At 39.4% G+C, this 20,797-nt stretch overlaps 1 protein-coding gene across 11 annotated transcripts in view; it reads left to right on the top strand.

The window, feature by feature from the left end:
• Positions 1-20,797, top strand: part of LOC119118176 (neurexin-3b) — a 146,864-nt gene that overhangs the window by 18,179 nt on the left and 107,888 nt on the right. For 6 of the 11 annotated variants that reach the window (XM_037244991.1, XM_037244990.1, XM_037244988.1 and 3 more), the window contains one exon: positions 17,627-17,928. In XM_037244991.1, coding sequence (XP_037100886.1) covers positions 17,627-17,928 — 302 coding nt within the window. Of the gene's footprint in view, positions 1-17,626; positions 17,929-19,388; positions 19,434-20,797 lie in introns of all 11 variants that reach the window. The other 5 variants (XM_037244987.1, XM_037244983.1, XM_037244981.1 and 2 more) reach the window with 2 other exon arrangements.

Below are 20,797 nucleotides of genomic sequence, written 5' to 3'. Positions count from 1 at the left end.
TCTTCGCAGGCCACGTAAAATGATTTGGTGGGCTGTATCTGGCCCCCGGGCCTCGTGTTTGGCACCTATGCGTTAAACATTGGAGTTGTTTAGTTAAGCGGGGTTAGGAAATGTTCGTCATGAGAACAGTCTCAGTAAGAACCTTGTGCGAAGCAATAAATCCAAGAGGGTGAATTTTACACACCCATGTTTGTTAGTTTCTTAAAAACAGGTTCAGTATCTTATTACGGGTCATTACTGTGTAAAAATGTGCCTTTTAAAATCTTACTTTCAAGCGCTTGTTCAATAACTAAAGGTTATTTTCACATCATCTGTTACTTTTGAAGTTACTACACGTAATCATTTGATCCACAGCTTTGCAAGTGAGACATCAAGTGAGTCATTAGTCTCCAGCGTTTGCTATAAATATATACTCTTGTCAAGCTACATTGGTTTGAAGTGGTCATCTGAATTTGCATAAACAATAAGCCGCTGCTTCCATATATTTATTTGACAGTCAGAAACCAGGCACATTTCCATTTCTCACATGTTTTAATTTTTTTCATCTAGTTTGCAAAGGGATGAAATCCTGGTTTAGAGTATCCAGTGAAGGATGTCTAAGCCAAGTGCTGCTCGGCTCTGAATGTAGTGAAAATCTTTGTTTTCAGTGGCTAGCATAAGTGAGAAAATGGCAAGGATGCTTGTCTGAAGTTGCCTGTTTTAAAGCTTGGACAAGAGGAACTCTCAACATAGAAAATGGGTAGTTCTCAGAAAGTATGGTCCAAGTATGATAGCCCAAAAAAAACTTGTTCGAAGCAAGATAAAAAAAAAAAAAAAAAATCCGTGAAACAAACATGTTGGTAACAAATGTAACTATAAAATCTCTTGCATTCCCGATGCTAAACAATTCTGTAGATATTTAACTCCAAACATAAACAATTAATTTTCTAATTGAAAGGAATGTATCAATTCATATTTTGGATCTTTTGGAAGTAGTCATGACAGGCGCACTAAAACAAAATGTTTCTAAATTAAACCAACATAAAATAATCCAAAGATAAGAAAACACAGAAGAGCTTTGAATGGCAAATAGAATTCACACGCTTTTGTAGTGCATAATAGCTCAAGTGTGATTTGTTGCAAAGAATTGATCTACATATGCTGTAAAGTTCATAGCGTTCATGAATCTTTAATATCATTCAGCTCATTCCCTTAGCAGCTATTCCAATTCATTTTACTCCAGGTTATGGCGCAGGTTGTAGATTTGACTGAATTTATTAAAGTGTTTGCAATTGAATCCACAACTGAGTCCAATATTGCGCTTTATAAACATTTCTCGCAACAGCGCAGCCCCTTTTTTTATGATAAAATATGAACTCTCTAAAAGACCTCATCCATATTTTTTCTTTATCTTTCCTGCGGTCTCCGCTCGAGTCCTTCTCGGCCTGGTGTCTGTTTGTAATTGAGTCATTTTCTCCTCGGGCTCGCAGCTGTTTCAAGGTGACCTCCCGCTATTGTTTGGGCTTCTGTGTTTTTGTCGGTGTAATCACTGCATTTCACACAATGAAACGGGTCACATGTGGCAGTGGGACATCATTCCTCAACCCGGCATACATTGTTTCACAGTTGGAAATGTCAGCACACAGACAAGAGTGTAATGGATATTCCGCACGAATCATCCTCCTTCTTATGTTTCTCCGTCTTGGACGGATTCTCTGTGTGATTGGGAGCTATTAATACTCAGTTGGTGTATCTCCTCTTCCTCTTCTTCTTAGTCTTCTCCACTTCAACCTGACACAAAAAACCTCAGTTTATTTAAAGAGCCAATGTCTATCGATCGGAGCATCTGTGTAAAATTTCAGTGCTGGATTGAAATATTTTAGAATAAATGAACGACATAGCACAATAAAAAGTGACTTTTTTGCAAGAAATTTGTGAACCTAAAGCAATTTCACTAATATGATGTTTGTGAACCGGTAGCTCACAGAATTTCTCGATACATTGTGTTTGACACCTCCCAGTCAATCCTTTGTCTCCAGTGTCAGTTCAGTCTTTCTAATATGATGTCTTAAAACTTAACGATGACATATTGTTGAAGAAGTGGAAGTCTTTTTCCCGGGAGATCCACATCAGAGTGAGTCACGCTCATACGGGATCTAACAAAGCCTTTAGATCAAGCTGTGAAGATTGGCATGCACTTAAAAAAGGAGATGGAAATCAGATGTATGACGCAAACCCTGCTGTCATTCATTGCTATGTTTTTATATATTTTTTTAATACAGGAAATTCGATTTTTTTTGGAGTAACGCTGTTTTGATCAAATGCATATACTGCACATCATACACATTTTTAAAGATCTTTCAACTTCCTCTTACACACAGATCAGTTTCTCAAACTGTGTTTTCTTCCCCTAAATTACTCCTTTGAGATCTGTGCTTTCATTCGAAAGCAATGCGAAAAGGATTCAAATGCTCCCTAAATGTTAAATAGTGGGAGAATACAGCTCTTGTTTAATGCTTTGCTTGTGTGATTAATTGGTCAGTAGGTGTTCCAGACTGCACACTGGCTCTGATAAGAAATAAAAATATTCAGCCATCCAATACACACTGCTGAAAAACAATGTAGTTCAATTCTCAACTCGACCTCATTTATAGAGCACTTAAAAAAAAAAAAAAAAAACTGCAGCTGTAACAGTGCTGTCGTTCATAACAACATAAAACAAAATCAATTTGATTTACAATTATAAATGAATAATGATGCTTTTCTAATTAAAACTGTATAAATAGTTATCTATAAATTAATTCATCTGTGTCTTTGACCAAAAGGTCAAGTTTTTGGGTCTAGTCTATTGCATGGGTGGAATTTTTAACATTTTCGTAGCGGGCACAGTTAAAAATGGGTGTTTGCGCCGTTGTGGGTGTGAACACAGCCGACTTAAATCCGGCCAATTGAAGATGCTCATTCGACACAGTTGACGTATTGGCTGTAATGTGCTTACATCATCAGTAATTGGACCTGATTATTTTTTTTTTTTGTGGACTTGTCGATGCACGGTTAGGATAATCTATAGATCAGGGGTGTCAAACTCATTTTTGTCGCGGGTTGCATCGTAGTCATACTTTCCTTCGGAGGCCTATTATCACTGTCAATGCCTTATATTGTATACACAACAAACTGATGAATAATTCGTTTTGAAATCAGAGAGTAGTAAAAACTGTTTAAATATTAATAAAAAATGAACATCAATAAATAAATATGTAAATGAACATTTCTAGCTATTTTCCTATTTATATTATATAGCTTTATATTTTTTATAATTTGTAATTTTAGCATTGACACATGAAGCCAATGCACAATTTGTCTTTGCGGGCCACAAAAAAAGATTTGGCCGGCCCTATCTGGCCTCCGGGCCTCGAGTTTGACACCTATGCTATGGATGCTAGATACATCTTCATTGCTTAAACAACGTGGGCCAGATGATGAGAAGATTCCTGATTGCAGGTCCCTCCAGAGAGCGAGAGAGGTGTGTGAACAGCAGACGGGTGCAAGTGATCCGCCAGCTGAGTGTTTGGGACCCTCATGTGCCGAGTGCTGCTGTCAGAGCTGTGTTTTACATGCATTAAGGATGAGAGGCACTTGTCTCGCTCTCACTCGTTCTGCTTACTTCATCGTCCTCCCCTACTCCCTCTTCTTTGGTCTTGTGACTGATTTGGCTCATTAAGATCAGGAGAAAGAGAATTAATTACTGTCATTAAGTGAGCCGTGCTGCTCTCCTCTCCCAGGCGCTCCAGTGGCAGGGCAGTGGAGTGTGAACAGCTGGAAGGGCGATGAGGATCGAATGTACGAGACAGAAGGAAGAGATGCAGAAAACGAGTTTGGCGTGAGGAAAGGATTGCTGGAGAAGAAGGGAAAGGGCCCTAAAAGAAACCAGTGCACTATCCCACATTGATAAAGCAAATAAAATGGAGACCGAAGAGAAAAGTCAGACTGTAAAATGGAGGCCGGATGCCAAAGGGAGAAACAAAACGAAGCAGGGCAGTCATAGAGAGGAGGGACTTGAGCCGGGTTTTTGTTTTTTGGCTGGGCTGCATGCTAATGTGCCTGAGCGTATTGTTCAGCTCAGGGATCTGGAAAAATATTCTAATCCAGGTCATGGGGAGGAGAGAGAGATGGAGGCAGTGTACAAAAGAGGAAGAGGTCAGAGACATTAAGAGACAAGAATGCAAGGAGGAGCAAGAAAAAGAACATTATCACCCTGTATAATGACCGCCATGGTTTTAGTTTCCACTCCTCCATTCCTCTGTATACATTACAATACATATATGGGTGATAAATGTGTTTGCTGGAAATGTCAGCTGCAAAAGAATACCGATATCCCCCCCCCAAGTCCCCTGCTGCAGCTCACACTATTGTGTGTGTGTGTGTGTGTGTGTTTTTTGACTCTCGAGGAAGACGCTTGAATCCAGAGCCACGAGAACATCCCCTGCAATTCAATTGACCCGCTTTACTGATGGTGGCTCTCTCCATTGCTTCAAATGACATTTCATTTTGCTCCCATCATTTGTCTTTTCTTTCACAGACACTTGGTGATTTTATTTGGGGGGCGGGGGGGGGGGGGGGTGCTCTGTTGGTATTAGTATTTTGTTTGGATGCTTTTTCATCACAAAGTACGTACCGTAAATTTCGGACTATAACCCGCGAAATCTTTTGCAAATTTTGAACCCGGAATCACGAGTTTTAGTTGGTGCGGCATATAGTCTGGTGCGTTTTATAGTCCGAAAATTACGGTAATTAGTCAAATAATCCGTAAAGTATTTTTTCTAGCATAGTCAAATTAGTATATTGCTGACAAACCAACAAAGTAGACTGAAAGCAAAAAAAAAGCTCAAGGAGAAATAAAACTGATATATATCAGTTTTATTTCTCCTTGAGCTATATATATATACTGTACAGCTCATATGTTTATGTTTATTCAGTCGGTCTGCTCTATCCATTACGCTACAGTCAGTTTCCATGAATCATTTAAAATATCAAGCAACACTTTCTTCAAACATTGACTCGGCACTGAATTGCTAATGTCAAGATTCCTCCCCTTCAACGCCCGCACTTTCCCCACTCTTCTTTCATTTTTGTGAGTTCCAAAAAAAAAAAAAAAAGAGATTTGGCTTTCATAACTCACAAGCACACAGTACACACCGCGGATCGCCTCAACCAGATCAGATGTAAAATGAAATAAAGACAGAAGTGCAAAACTTGAGAAGCAACAGGAGAAAAAAGTGAGAAGAAAACTCCGTAGAGAAAAGAAAAATGATCCCTGGAACCTCAAAAGGAGATCTGAGACGCTCATGTTAATGCTCCTACAACATAAAATGGTGCTCTGAGGTACGTAGTATATGTGAATGCAAAAAAATTTTTTTATACGCACTGTTGTTTGAGCTCAACAGCTGTTTCAATGTCACTGAGCTTTGATTGGTTGTTAATTGAGCTCTGAGCCCGTATATGTAAAATAATAAAATTATCAAATTACAATAATAATAATAATCATCGTCATCAAAATAGTTATAATAAAAACTTCTTAGTTGGCACGCTTAATCTGACAGGCCTCATGACGGCGCTTCATCAAAATCTTTTATTGCTTGCACGTCAGCGTTGTTAAAAAGCAAAAGATTAATCACGGAAGAGCCTATTAGGTCTCTCCAAGATTGTATAAATCGTCTTTGGCACGTGTAGATCACATGGGTAATGAACGAAGTGGAAGAGTCAATAGGAAACCAATGGCGCATGGCGACCGAATAAAAATGAGAATGCGATAAGAATTACAAAATGAGATGACAGATTTTTTTTTTTTTAATCTTCTGTCATATACTTCATACAGAAAATAAGCTTGTTTACTACTTGAATTGTGTTTTCCTACTTTTTCCTTCATGTTTACTCATATTTACCAGAAAGCCCTAAAATATGACACTTAGGAAGATTCATGACGCAAAAGAAAAATCATTATTGTTGCCGTGGGGGCTGATATTAAATGAATTTTCAAATCGCCATAGTATTCACATTAACATTATTGATCAATTTTATACCCAGATATAATTGTCTGGTGTTGCTTCAAGCAATCGATGTTGCGAAAAGCGTGATATACTGACAAGCGCCGAGCGTATTGGGACTTCCCATAGCACATAATTTAATATATTGAGTTGTGAACGCTAAAACCTTTTCGGAAAAAAGCCAATCTTTGCTGACTGAATTGAAAATGTAAATCCAGCAACCGATATATGATTTTCAACACACTTCAAGTTTGTGCAAGAACTCCAACATTTGATTTGTTCATCAATTCACAATGTTAAAATGATATGATGTAGTTACAGCATCCCATAATCCCAAACCAATCTTAAACCTCCTTTTGGAGCTCCTTTCTCCGCTTGAGTGTCTCCAAGTCCTGATTTTCATTACCACTTCCAATTCCAAAAATTGTCTTTGAAGAATTTTCCCATGTCTTCTCTTGTCAAATGCCAGGCGAGGAGAAGAAAAATAATAATGGAATCTGTTTTAACCATCTCGCTCTAATGTTTACTGTCATGAATGTCGTGCAAGAAAATGCAAATTGCTTCCCCCGTGTGTAATCTTTTATATATTTACAGGAAACAAATTACAACAAATTTTATTAGTCCTTGAATCTGTGAAGAACAAAAATCTTTTGCCATCTCCCTCATCGCCACCAGCAGGCAAACTAAGCGAGCTTCCACTTGTCTCCCCTGCAGCAAAAAAAAAAAAAAAGTAGCTACGCTCTTAGCTTCTGTGAAGAAAGAACGCCACTGTAAAACCTTTTGTCGATTCTATTGAAGTACTAAATGCATTCACTCTCTTTTGTGAGCAGGGGAGGACAAATACAAACAAATGAACAAACACAGCAGACTGTGTTCAACTATTAAGTGAAGAAATGATGGCAGACTTCCATTAGAGCAGCACACAGTAAATACTCTTCCTTCCCTCTTGTCTATTAATGAACGACATGAATTATAGAAAGATAGTGACGGCCTGTAGCTTTCAGTACATTACCCACCTGCTTTTCTTCCATGAGCATTAACTAGCTCTAATCTACTCCGATTTATCAGAAGCAAAGTCCGTGTCATTAAAGCAAAAAAAAAACATGTTTGCCTCAAGGAATTGTGACTCAAATCATGCGGAATGAGTCACACTCACAAAAACCAAAATGGCATTTTCACAGAAACCCGTTGACATATTAATTGCGGCACGCACTCAAGCACTTCACGTGTCCTTCGGTTTGCTTGAATGTTTTCTCTGTAATGCTGTTTTTAATACATTCTGTTTTCAATTTGTATATTTAAAAAAGAATCAGATTGCACAGATGACAAAAAAAAAAGCATCCGTCTTTACCCCCATGTCGTCAATGTGTTTATCTTTCAAGGGCAGCTGGTAGGTTGGGCAGTGGGATGGAACAAAGTGACTTTGTGATTGCCCAGTTCCTCTCTTTGGCACGCCTTCAAAGAGATGATTAGACCTTGCCTCTGATACTGACACAGTGGCTACCAGAAAGTCTCAATCTATAGCCTACTATTTTGTTCACAGCAGCTAAAGCAGTACTATTAAAATACCTCTTTTTGAAGCAACCTAAAATTTCCAGAAAATCATGTCACCACAGTGTACCTGTGATGATAAAGTGGAGACATTTGATATTTTCTACTGTAGATAATGGGAAATTAAACTTAACATGTCTGCAGTTCTTCTGAGCAGCAGTGTCGCTGTCCATGGTGCTGAAACGACTTGGAATTGGATTGCTATTTTCTCTGCAGTGCTGGACTTTTTTTTTTTTTTTTAATGTTGAAATTACCCGACATTGATTGCTTATTGTAGATGAAAATACGCAGTTTCTGATACTATCTTTTCATTTCTAGGTTGACATATATATATTTATTTGTAATTTGGAATCTCAGCTACATTTGATGTAATTTGGATGGGTAAATAATTCACAAAATTAGCTGGAAAATAAATCAAGTCTAAATAATGAATACATTTTATTTAAAAAAAAAATTACATTTATTTTCATTTTTTATTTTGCGGAACACCTACAATACCGCCACAGACCACTACAAGGCCGCGGACCACCGGTTGACAATCCCTGGTTTTAGGAAAGTTCCAAAATACAGGTCCTGTGAAAGAGTTTCTGAGCTGGAGGCTTGAATTCCTCAATCATTTGAGTTCACTCCATTTCCCGAGACTTGCTCAAGGACACTTCGACACATCAATTAGAGGCGTTGAGGATTAAAGTTAAAATTCTTTTGATGTGAATATGAGGATGAAATGGTTTTCTTGACTTAAACTGTGTCTACTGTTGGGAGAATATGCCGCGAGGCAGCCTTCCTTTTCCCTTTTTTCTTTTTCCCAGGCTTTTATTTATGTTGTGGTTGCAGGGAAACTAAACTTGGGCATGACTGTCACTTCCGCCGTGACATGTAATGAGGCAATATAATTCAAAAAGCACGTTGCAACCGTAAAGCGGCTTTGAGACTTCACATCCATCAATAGTGCTTATGTTGCTTATATTCCACATAAATAAATCAAGAATAAATTTGACATAATGGCCAGAATCTATCAATTATTATTCCTATCAGGAATACTTCTTTGCCCTTTCAGGTTCCCCTTTCCAAATCATCTTGCTGGGTTTAATAATACAATAAATAGCCAGAGGCTGTGGTGGACTTTATTTACACAATCTCTTCCGTCCATTCCTTCCGAGTGGTGGTTTACTATCTGTAGTATCCGGGACTTAAAATAACCTGGTTGCATAGTGTGGGTTGACTGAATTTTATGAGCGCCATGATGGGTTGACGTGGCATAATCCTCTTTCGTTGATCTCCCTTCGCCCATCTGTTCTATCGCCATCCCGCCTTTCTCGCCCCTCTTCTTATCATCGCTCAAGCTCCTGATGGTACAGATAAATCTGCGAAGATGCAACTTGGATCAAAAACTCCAAATTGTCATGCTGAATTGGGGTAGTCGTGTTTTTGCAAAGTGATAAAAGGTCAACAGAGCACAATTCACTCTGTTGATGTTTTCCCCTCCATGCCAAAACATCTTAAAATAGACTTTGTCTCCGTGTGGTTGTTAGAAAGATTTCCACTCGGTTGTACACAGGAATAACATTGTTTTGTTTTCTCTGGATAATCCTATCTTACTTCTGAACACCAGCGTGAAGCAGTCAGAATAATCAATGCAGAAGGAACACTGTAATTTCTCTGACAAGCCAAGCTCTCTTGCCAAAAATTTCCACACCTGAAATGTTGCTTCTTCTGAAAGCATCTTAAATGTAACTCGGATATACAGCATTTGCAAAAAAAAAAAAAAAAGTCAATCTGCACAGATTTAAGCTATGCACCAAACTTGCACTAGTCACGACCCAAAAAGAAAAAAAAAACTTTAATGATGAAGGCATAACGAAAAAGCGATTTTCCATGCCAACTTGACTGACTCATCTGAAATTTCGTGTGGAAAGATGTGAACAGTCTGCGCTGCTTAACTGTGCGGAGGCGGCTTTCATTCGGTTTTGGTAATTTTGCAAATGAAATCCTGAGAGAGGGAGGGTTGCACCGCTGTGGGAGTGGTCACAATAGGCCGGCGCTAGAATCTTGACATAGTAGAATTTTTTGACACAATACAGTGTTTCCCATTCCTTTATATTGATTGATATTCTTCTATATGACGACACACGCTAACTGGATTTGACTTGCTATGTACGTGTTAGCAAAAGCCTCTGATGGAACTTTTGCATCACAATGTTCACACACTATATCATCACCGGCACACCTTTGATGTTTCCTCAGGCAATTTAGTCTCATCTGTCTCCCCCCCCTAATCTTTTTCCTTTCCTCTTGCTTTTATCTTTCCTCTGTCTTCATCTCTCTTTCTTTTAGTCTCCCTTCTAATCATTTTCACAATGCACCCCCCCCCCCCTCCCCCCCTTGGTCTCCTCGCTATAGCAGTGGGTGTACTAAGCAGGGATTAGGCGTGATTGAAGTGCTGACGTGAGGCTTCTTCTGCCGAGGCCTCTTATCCTCTGCCGTCCCCTTGAGAGACTTCTCATTGCTGGGCTTCACCAGCAGTTTTGGACCCGGTTCCTCCAACGACTCCCCATGGAAATAGCCTCTCTTCATGCCTCTATGCCTTATCCCCGATAGCTTTTGAGCTTTTTGCCTGATAGATGTGTGGCTTGACCCTGATGCAGCTAGCCAGTAAGCAGTCCAGCTTTTTAATTATTTATTTTTTTCTTCTTCCTACTATTTTATATCAAAGCCCGAGACTTCACCGACTTCCCTAGGTGACACTTAACAAAAGGGCGTCTCAGGCTATTCCAACTTGGCTTCCTGATTTAGCATGGAGCACATCATTCAAATATAATGAGCTTAATTGGAGCACTTAGCTCGCCCTCGAAGGTGTTCAATTGCAACAGTAGAGTTTAAAGGAGGTTGTAGTTCACCGTCATTGTCACGCTGTGATCTCGCTTGCAAGGTCACGACGCTTTCCTTTTATGTCGAGCACGCCTACAACATCGCATAGCGGTAGAAGCGCATACAAATGAAGAAGCGAGTAGAATGTGGGTTGCGCTAGTCGCTTTGCACGGCCTAATTCTTAATTACATTCGTCTCCCATCCACTGCCGAGCTGACGGGGATTAACACATAAATGAGTGAGGAATGTGCGCTGTGGCGTGCACGTGGCATATTGTACGCTTTCTTCAAGCCTCCTTCACCTGACTTCTGCAATTGAGTTAGTCTTTGAAGTGAAGTAGTAAAAAAAAAGAAGGGGAGCAGGAGAATAAAAATGATTATATGCAGAATGTAGCGATGGCCTCAGGGGCTAAGACTGAGAATATTCATGACGCTGCTTGTTTCAAAGTTTGTTGATTTTAGCCGCTATTTGATTTTTCCTCTTTGCTTTTCTTTCCCTGCTTGTGTTTCTGCACGTTTGCTCAAGAGAAGTAGTACTTAGACTCGAATAACATTTACGTCTTCTGTACACACCTTGGAGGAAATTTGCAACATTTTTAAAATTCGGATTCTAAAAATCTACTTTATTGCTCACCATTCACGTCATAATTCTGGAGGCCTACAAATAGGTAAAAAATTTAGGGATGTTTGACTCCCCTTTTAATCAAACCGATTCCAGTGCGAGTACTCAGTGCTTGAAAAGTCACCGATACCAAGAACCGATAACACTACTTTCAATACCACCCAAAAATGACAGATATTTTTAATTTGTTTAGACCACAGGTGTCAAACTAAAGGCCCGGGGGCCAGATACGGCCCACCACATCATTTTATGTGGCCCGTGAAGACAAATTGTGCATCAAATTCGTGTGTCATTACGAGAATTGCAAATTGTCTTCAATTTTTATATCATTTTTTAAATATTTGACCAGTTTTTACTCATCTGATTTGAAAACGAGTTGTCAGTTTGTTTTGTAGCTTTTACTGGATATAATATGAGGTGCTCATACATTTATTTTGGTTGACAGTCATAATGGCCCTCCGAAAGAAGCTATGACTACAATGCGGCCTGCGAAAAAAATGAGTTTGACACACCTGGTTTAGACCTTTATATCCCAATGTCTCAATCAATCTCCTTAGAATTACATAAAATTAAAGGAAATATTCTATTCTAAGCACCATGAGTATCAATATCATCCACTGATACCCGGTATCTGTACTTGCCCACTATTTCACATTCTGGAACATTTTGGGGGGACTGAGCAGTGAAGTGGGTGGTCAGTAACAGAGGATAATGGCAATGTATTTTTTCTGAAATCGAAAACAAGCCCTTTCTTTGCCATTATCGAGGCCAACAGGAGCCAATGGCTCCTATTACACATTAATGGCCCATAAATTGGAACAGAAAGTTCTACAAAAGAGCTTATTTTTTTATTTTATTAAAAACTCACATTGGCTTAGAAGAGTATACACACACACACACACACACACACACACACAAAGTCAACGTTTGCTTACGAGGTCGTCCTTTGTGACTCACCGCTTTATGTATTTTAGCTTTCCGTGGCTTTTTCTGCTTTGCATGTCATGTAAAGTGCAAAGATACTAGCCAAGTCAATGTCTGGAATTTTATTTAATGGGCGATCGAGTACTTGGTGAGGTCATCCTTAGTGTGGTTTGTGAGAATGCGTATCTGTAGTTACTCACCAGCGGTAAGTCAAAAGCACCGATTTCAAAATTGGCCTTTCACTGCACTGCTTTTTTTTTTTTGACTATATAATTTCCTAGTCATTTCACTGTCTTTTTGTTTGGCTATTTCTTTCCAACCTTTCTGTATTTAATTTTAGATCGCCCTATTGCTGCTCTCCTCCATGTAAATGATCTGGTTGTTTCACTGCCAGGCACATGATGGAATTTGGCGTCTAGTTTTTCAATCAGCCCTTGTGGCAAACACTAAATAAATGTTATATCCGATGGGATGGGAGAACCTAGCAATTTTTTTTTTGTCATAATCATTTATCATTAAATATTTAGCCCATTTATTATTTTTTTTGCCTAATAGCAAGAGGAGGTATTCAAGAATCTGTAAGACTTAATCACGAGCTCAGAAGAGACGCGCACGCTAAGAAGTGACGTTCCCCGACTCTTCATCTTATTTGAGGCCCGAGATTATATTGTCTCTTTTCATTTTGTTTTCCTTCTAGTCTCACTCCTCTACACAATCACCATTTCAGTCTGCTGGTGTATCCCTTCATCTCCAGGGTGTTATTGAAGAGACCCATTTGGCTCTCCAGACTAATAACCATTGCAGAGATTGAAAGGGGATAATGTTATTGACTTAGATGCATACTGAGTGTGCGTGTGTGCTTGGGAAAAATTTCCACGAGGATGTCACATACACGTCGCACTGCTTCCATGTACATGCCAACGTTTCAATTTGAAGTGTGTGAGCAATTGCTGTGTATTTAGGTTCTACTTTAAAAAAAAAAAAAAATGCACCTCTGGATATTAATTCAACCAGACTGTATGTATGTGTGTTATTAGTCTGCTTAAAAAGAAAACCATTTTTCTTCTCTGTTTGCAATCAACAAAGGTTAAAAAGAGAAAGCTAAAAAAAAACAAAAAAACAATGAGAATAATCCATCTTTCTTTTTATCTCTTGAAGGAGCGCATCCATCCAAAGGCCGGGATACACACACACACACACACACACACACACACACACACACACACACACACACACACACACACACACACACACACACACACACACACACACACACACACACACACGGTTGCATGAACAGAGCGGGAGATGCATATTGTTTTGGCTACAGGCTACAACTGGTTCTGACTGGATTTAAAGCAACATCACCCCCCCCACCCCACCCTTTAGATTTAAAAAAACGGCGTTAATGCTTCCCCGAGTCATCTACATGTGAGCCCAGTTTCTTAATGTTCCATGTTAAGTGCATTTTAAGTATCCTATAGTGCAATATAATTTTCATCTCAAAATGGATATTAATGTAAGTCATCCCCCTTTTTAAATTTTTAAACATGCTCAATGTGACTGGCTATTCCGGCAAGGCCAAAGGTCAATGTTGAGGAAGGTGTTCAGTCGTTAACCCTCGTTTGGCACCCCGCTCTTCTGGATTATATTACCGTAAAGGGCTTTTTCACGATGAGTCATGTTTATTTCATTGTCCTTTTTTTTTTTTTTTTAATGACTCTGCTGTTCCCCTTTTAACCTGTCACGCGCCGAGCAAGCTGCTAAATGTTCTGGCAGTACACAGGAGAGTATAGAGATAATAAATATTAGATGGACTCTGCTTTGACCAGCTAGGTGTGCTAATCTGTGTAAAGGGATGGAGAAACTCCCGGAAGCTCCCGTCCTCAATTTCACCTCCGCCAGCATGATCGCACTGCATTCAATTAACTACCCAAATTTTTTTTTTTTAGCAAACCTGGACTTTGAAACAGCCTTTGAGTAATGAAAATGCTAGCATGACGCTTTCTGCTCCGTGCCTCCATCCAGCAGGCAGAGTGTGTGTTGACAGAGAAGGATGTGGTGAGGTGGAGGCACGGCCAGGCTTCTGACAAGAGAGATAATAGCCAATAAGGAGTTGCCACTCGAGATGATTGACGGGCTCCTGGGATGGCCCCCACCTGCCTGTTTCTGTATGGATGCAAACATATACTGTTGCATTCAAATCTCCTGGTGATAAAGAGCATGGAAGCTACCTCGATAGTATTCTCTCCGCACAATTGCCTTAGCTGATGGGATTGAACCTGCCGGCCCCTGTTTTTCACACAACCTTCCTCGGTTGACTTCAGCCATTTACTGTCACTCTGAACTTCATCACTCATGCGACACCATCAGCAGCAAATAAGGAGTCTTGGTGATTGACACACATGTGAGCTTCATGTAAAAACCCTTGAACCATCCAGCTCAGACACAAATGCGCATAAAAAAAAAGTCTATTCCGTTCATTCAATAACTGTTTTTTTTTTTAATTGGCATTGGCCTAGTTCGTGTTGGTCAGTCCACCAGTACGTCGTTGAACCTTGTCTTGACAGCCCGCATCATCCATGATGCTCCAAATTCATTTGACACGGTTTGGCTAGTCACCGAGCTTCAAGATCTCCGCTTGCCTGGTTAGCATTTCATGTTCACAAGCAACTAATTACGGAGTAGTCCGGCGACACATAAAATGCTAATTAAATCCCAATATGGGGTCGTTTTGAATGCATGATGTTGGACTGAATGTTATTAAGAGAGTCAACAAATAGCGTGCAGTGCTGGCTTTGGATCTTGAACTGTTTCCCTGTAAAACTGCAGGAAGCTGATATTTGCTGTGTTGGATTTCAGCTCAAATTAACATTTAATCTCTTTGGGAGCAGTTTTATTTCTCCTTGTCCTTGTTTTTGCTTTCAGTCTACTTTGTTGGTTTGTCAGCGATATACTAATTTTGACTATGCTAGAAAAAATATTTTACGGATTATTTGACTAATTACCGTAATTTTTGGACTATAAACCGCACCAGCTAAAACTCATGATTCCGGGTCCAAAATTTGCGAAAGAAATCGCGTCTTATAGTCCAAAATTTACAGTAATTGTATATAACATGACAGGAGAATGCCTTCTTTTATATTCTTTTCCATCCATCCATTTTCTGGACCACTTTGTCCCACTTTCTGACATGATGCACTAATGGTGTGCCTTATAGTCCAGTGTGCCTTATATAAGGACAACGTTTTAAAATGGGCCATTCATTGAAGGTGCGCCTTATAGTCCGGTGCGCCTTATAGTCCGGGAAACACGGTATTTATTTTTTTACACTAATTTCACAGATTAGATTACTAATGCCCAGCAGAGTGGCTATAGTGGTTGTCTGTCTGGCTGCACCTTAATCGTGACCCAAACAAAGACAAGAGGCCCAGTTTTGCGATTCTGTGATAATCTTAGATGTTGTACCAGAACCTTCTGCATTGACCTCACTGTCAGTGAAGTCACACTGAACAGCAGTGGAGAGTCACTTTAAGGGCAGAAGAGAGCGAGAGATGATAATGACCGAGCTAATTGCTTCCACTGGATTTTGAAATCGAACCCCAACCCCAAGTGAACGCGCTATACTGCTCCCAAATGGAATATTGATGTCTGTGGCGAAAATAAGGGAAAATGACCCCCCACCCGTATATGATCAATGTAAAAGGCACAGATTTGAGCAGAAGATGTCTCAACAGGCAATACATTTCCCTTTTATGGATCCGTATACACTTACAACTAGTTTAATATTGCTGAGGTACACAAATATTTTATTATAGCCACTTGCCATGTATTATTCATAGCACCCATATTCATTAATGGCAACTTTGAAATGATATCATAATGAAGCTATGGAGAATCGTAGATATTATGGATTAAGTAATGAGGTAAAAGTTGGTAAAATGATTACAGCAAAAAGTGGATGATTCTTGGCTTGTTGTGTTTGTATTCCTTAACATTTACTTTAATTGATTTTAAAGACATATTTTAAGACACAGTAGTGGATTTGCAGTATAAATGAATTTATTTGATTTATAGCCACAACTGAAAAGCAAATATATTTTTTTTCCAGACAGCCGCATTTGATATATTACGTTTGTGCAGTGCTGTATATGATTAAGTGGGTGTCTGTGATGTATTCAATTAGATGGTGGTAATTAGTAAAGATAAAGGTTTTAATCTTACTCTCCGAATCCCACCGTGTTGTGTATCCAATGTTGCAATAATGGCTTTTATTTATTCCCTTGGCAAAGGCGAGAGTTTTCATCAGGCCTTTTGTTGCCTCTCATATTTCCTCGCTACACTGAAAGGCTTGGAGATGCCAAGAGAATGATTTATAGTGACCGGAATCAACACCTCGTCATCCCGTAACCTTGGTCAACTTTCTTTCGGGGCTGTATTTTCTTTCCAAATTCTTAGTGTGAGATTTTCTCACCTTTACACGAATGTTCATCCATGTTTGCGTGTCGTCTGTTCCAAACCAAACAAACTGAAGCTTTTTTTTCAGCAGTCTTCCGTTGTGCTTGCTCTCTCCTTGTCATCTATCTTTTTTTTTTCTCCTTTTATATTGTGGCCTTCGTGACTTCTCTGTGAGTGTACACAATAGAGAATAGAACATTCGGGAAATGTTGCACCTCAGTGGATTCTTCTGTTTCGAGGTAATGATGGATATTTTTTTATCCTACTGCTGTTTGCTTTCTGCAAGGATGCAACGAGCAACATGGACATCATTTTTTGTTAGCCACATCGGCTAAACTCCCATTGTTATAAATAACTAGGTCAGAACTTTGGTTTGGCCTTCCACTCATTTCCTATCCTGACTTTCTCGTAATCTGAATAAAAAATGGGCGCAAGAAGTCACTTTGAAACATGGAAGTGATGTAAAACTGTCAAATTAAGCTTGTTGGGGATTCATGTGCACCATTCGATAGCAATGGTTTTCCATCACAAGTAGTCTGTGTATACGTGACATCTAAATCCTCAATTGTGCAAACAGCGCTTTTATGATCGCAAGCGAACTGCGGAATTATCAAAAGTGTAATTATGCTGTTTGCTTGATGCGACCTTTTCTACATGGCAAAGCAGTTCTCTGTTTTAATGAGGCCATTTCATCATTTAGTCAGAAGGGAACATGGATGTGTTTGTGAGATGGTTTGGATTTAGTGGTCATTCTGTTTTATTCATGGTTTGTGGATATGAATTGAAAATAATTTCATCAGACACCTTTCACCCCAAATCTTCAATTTTAATGAACGAGAACATCAGGGGTGTCGAACTCCGTTTTTGTTGCGGGCAAAATTGTAGTCATAGTTTCCTTCGGAGGGCCATTATGACTCATTGTATTATATTACATACACAATAAGCTACACAACAAACTGATGAATCATTTTGACATCAGAGACTCATAAAAACTGTTTTAAAAGATAACTGGTAATAAAAAATTGCAAGCAATATCTATTTTTTAAAAGTGGAGATAATTTGTAATTTTAGTATTGCACAATTTGTCCTGGTAAAATGATGTGACGGGCCGTTTCTGGCCCCCGGGCCTCGAGTTTGACACCAATGCCTTACATCCACTTTTTTGTTCTTGTCATTTTCAGCGAGGGAAGAAAATGTGGCTACCTTCCGGGGCTCTGAGTACTTCTGTTACGACCTGTCGCAGAACCCAATCCAGAGCAGCAGCGATGAGATCACGTTGTCCTTCAAGACGTGGCAGCGCAACGGCCTTTTGCTCCATACGGGGAAATCAGCAGACTATGTCAATCTGGCGCTTAAAGATGGCGCCGTTTCCCTCGTCATCAATCTGGGTTCCGGGGCCTTTGAGGCCATCGTGGAGCCCGTCAATGGAAAATTCAACGACAACGCCTGGCACGATATCAAAGTCACACGCAACCTGAGACAGGTAATCTGGGTCGGGGGGGAGTGGTGATGGATGGAGTTTGGCAACAGGTTGAATTATTTTTGGGAGAGGGAGGGGGTGGCTGGTGGGGGTTTTCAGATGAGCTGAGTGACAGAGCTGGTTTTAAAAATGTCACCATGTTCTTATCAGTTGTCATTGCATTGCCACAGTTCAGTGAGAAATGCCATCAAATTTCTTTACATGACCTTCTTTTAATTCATCGTTTGACTTCTGTTTGACTGAATCGTTTAGTCCAGTTGTTAATGCAAATATTCTCTTCTGTAATGTTTGCTAACAGTAAGGATTCACGTCTGATCAATTTCACAGTTGTGATCTTCTTGCTTTCAGCCGCATTTTATTTAAGATGGAATATAGACCAAAGGAAATGTTTGCCTTTGAGAAGTCCATTAATGCTGTATTTATAGTATGAGGCTTTTTTATTTTTTGTCACGGTGCGTAAGTAGATTTGATCACCGGATCGTTTAGCTTAGATGCACTTTGTGGTTTGTTCGCATTAGGGCGGAGCAGTACTGTACAATCGGACATTATCATTTGAATGCCCCAATTTTCTTACAATTCTAACTCCTGAATGCCTCTCAGTAATTCTGATGGCACTAAAGGACTTGATTTACTAAGCTTTTATTGCATAATGGTGGAAGATTTTTTATTCGAGTAAAAATAAAAAATAATAAAACATTTAAAATAAAATAAAAAAATACATTTAAAAATAAATAAATAAATAAATAAATAAATATCAGAGTAAAAATAAAATAATGAACTGCTGTAGCCTGCAAAGGATTCATTTTATGGTTCCACTGTTGTATGAATCAATGCTGCTGAAAAGGGCTTACACAGGGCATACAAGTGTTGAGTTAGTGTTAGCTATGGTTTGTCAATAGTTGTGTCTGCAAGGCAAAGATGGCCTTCCAAATAGTACAAGTTCCCTAAGTGCTGATATCCTGACATCTGCAGCAAACCGTAGCGCCACGGGTTAGTCGTGTAGATGAAGATGTAATTGCTCACAGTGTAGTCTGCTCCTTTTTCGATTCTGCCCTTCCTTTTCACGATCATTTTCTTTCCCACTTTGAAAGCCGCTGTTAAATCCAGGGTGAACCACAAAAACACTACAGGTTCTGTATGGATTTCCGCTATGCTGCAAAAATCATCAAATCCAAGATTTTTTTTCACGCTGCTGTTGCCCGTGCGTTCTGGCAGTGATTTTTAGGAAATGTGATTCGAAGCTGACCCTTTGTTACATTCTACAAATCACGGGGTGTTTATTCACCGCGGCACTAACTCATCCATGATACAATTCATGTTTTACTAACCAATATCTAACTAATGTACTAACTATCATCCTAATTCTTCATCATTGGTTTTATTTGATTTCTGTCCATCCTTATTAACAACCTTTTTTGTTCACTATTCTTTTGATTTCCTTTCTTCCCCTTTTTTCTGGAAAGCAATCAGGCATTGGACACGCTATGGTAAACAAACTACATTGTCTGGTAGATATCATTCTTATTGTCTTTTTTTTGGGTTTGCCGTGTGTCCCCTCCCCCTCTCTTCTTTTATTCGTTCTTTATTTTTTGAGTTCCATCCTAGACACTCTTATCAAAAAATGAGGAGATGGGTTTGTATTACCAGGCAATTCTTTCTTCACTTCTCAATTTCCTCCCTGACCTGCCAACAACCTTCTTATTTACCTCACAATTCCCCCATCCTGTTTTTTTCACTTTAGCTTTTATTTATTTTCTTTTTTTTAAACTTTTTTTTACATTTCTGCAGATTTCCAATAAATACAAAAAATTGACTATTTTGCCTTTTGCCGGGGCAATTTATTTTGTTCTTTTCTTTGTTCACACAAAAGTCCCCATTTTTTGTGAGGACTGTCGTCCAGAACTGACAGAAGCTTTCCACAATCCCAGCAAAGATGGTGACCTCAACACCGAGCCCTAAAAACCAGAAAACTACTTCAAACTGGAAACGCTGAAGTTTCATTGCGGGAGCTCTGACAGTTGTTTCCAACTCACTATGGCGCATGGCATGCCCAGACGTCATTCCACACCATAATCCATGCAACCCCAATTAACCACTAACACAATAATTCACTCCCTCATCTTTCATTCAATCACTTTCACCCATTTTGCCCCTCCCCTTGTGTGTATTTGTAGCATGTTGGTGGTGAACGTTTGCGTCTTTTCTAACCCTTAACGCTTTACCCCTGGGTCCATAGACACAACATTTTGAAGAATATGCATACTGATCTAGGATTTTTGGCATTTGAGCTAAACCTGATCCGAGATCAGCAACTGCAATTCTGAGAAAAGATTTTGAATATGGGCCTTGGTCTTGAATGTGCATGAGAGTCGGCACCTCGTGTGGTCTGCTCAAGCTGTGTATGGTTACCATTCAATTACTCCCTTACATGTCCAATTAAATGTGTCGAATTTTTTATTTTTTTTTTTAACAGTGGTGGTTTGCAAATTGACGTGGTGTGAAAAAGGTCCCCTTTTGTTTTGCATGTGTGTAGCGTCTGCAAGCGAGAGGAGCGTGCGGGAGAATTTTGTGTGTGTTAACCTTATACGTGTGTCTGCAATTACGAGACGAATCCCTAAACCCAAGACAAGTGTTCTCAATTTGTCCTTGGTTTGAACATTGTACTAACCCTCCCTCCCCAACCTAAAGTATCAAAACCAAACCTACGATTCATTTTCTTACCCCCATCAAAGATAAAGAAAATATGCCTCTGCCATATTTTCTTTACCTGTCCTGTGAATTCCTATGACTAAAAATCCATTACCCAAATCAAAACGCCGTCTGGTCCAAAAAAAACGATCGGGGAGTCTACGAAAAATGGAGTGCAAAAAGT

The sequence above is a fragment of the Syngnathus acus genome, chromosome 24 (genome assembly GCF_901709675.1).
Source record: "Syngnathus acus chromosome 24, fSynAcu1.2, whole genome shotgun sequence".
Classification (NCBI taxonomy): Eukaryota; Metazoa; Chordata; class Actinopteri; order Syngnathiformes; family Syngnathidae; genus Syngnathus; species Syngnathus acus.
The sequence above is the reverse complement of the archived record's forward strand: the minus strand, read 5'-3'. Positions and strand labels throughout refer to the sequence as shown.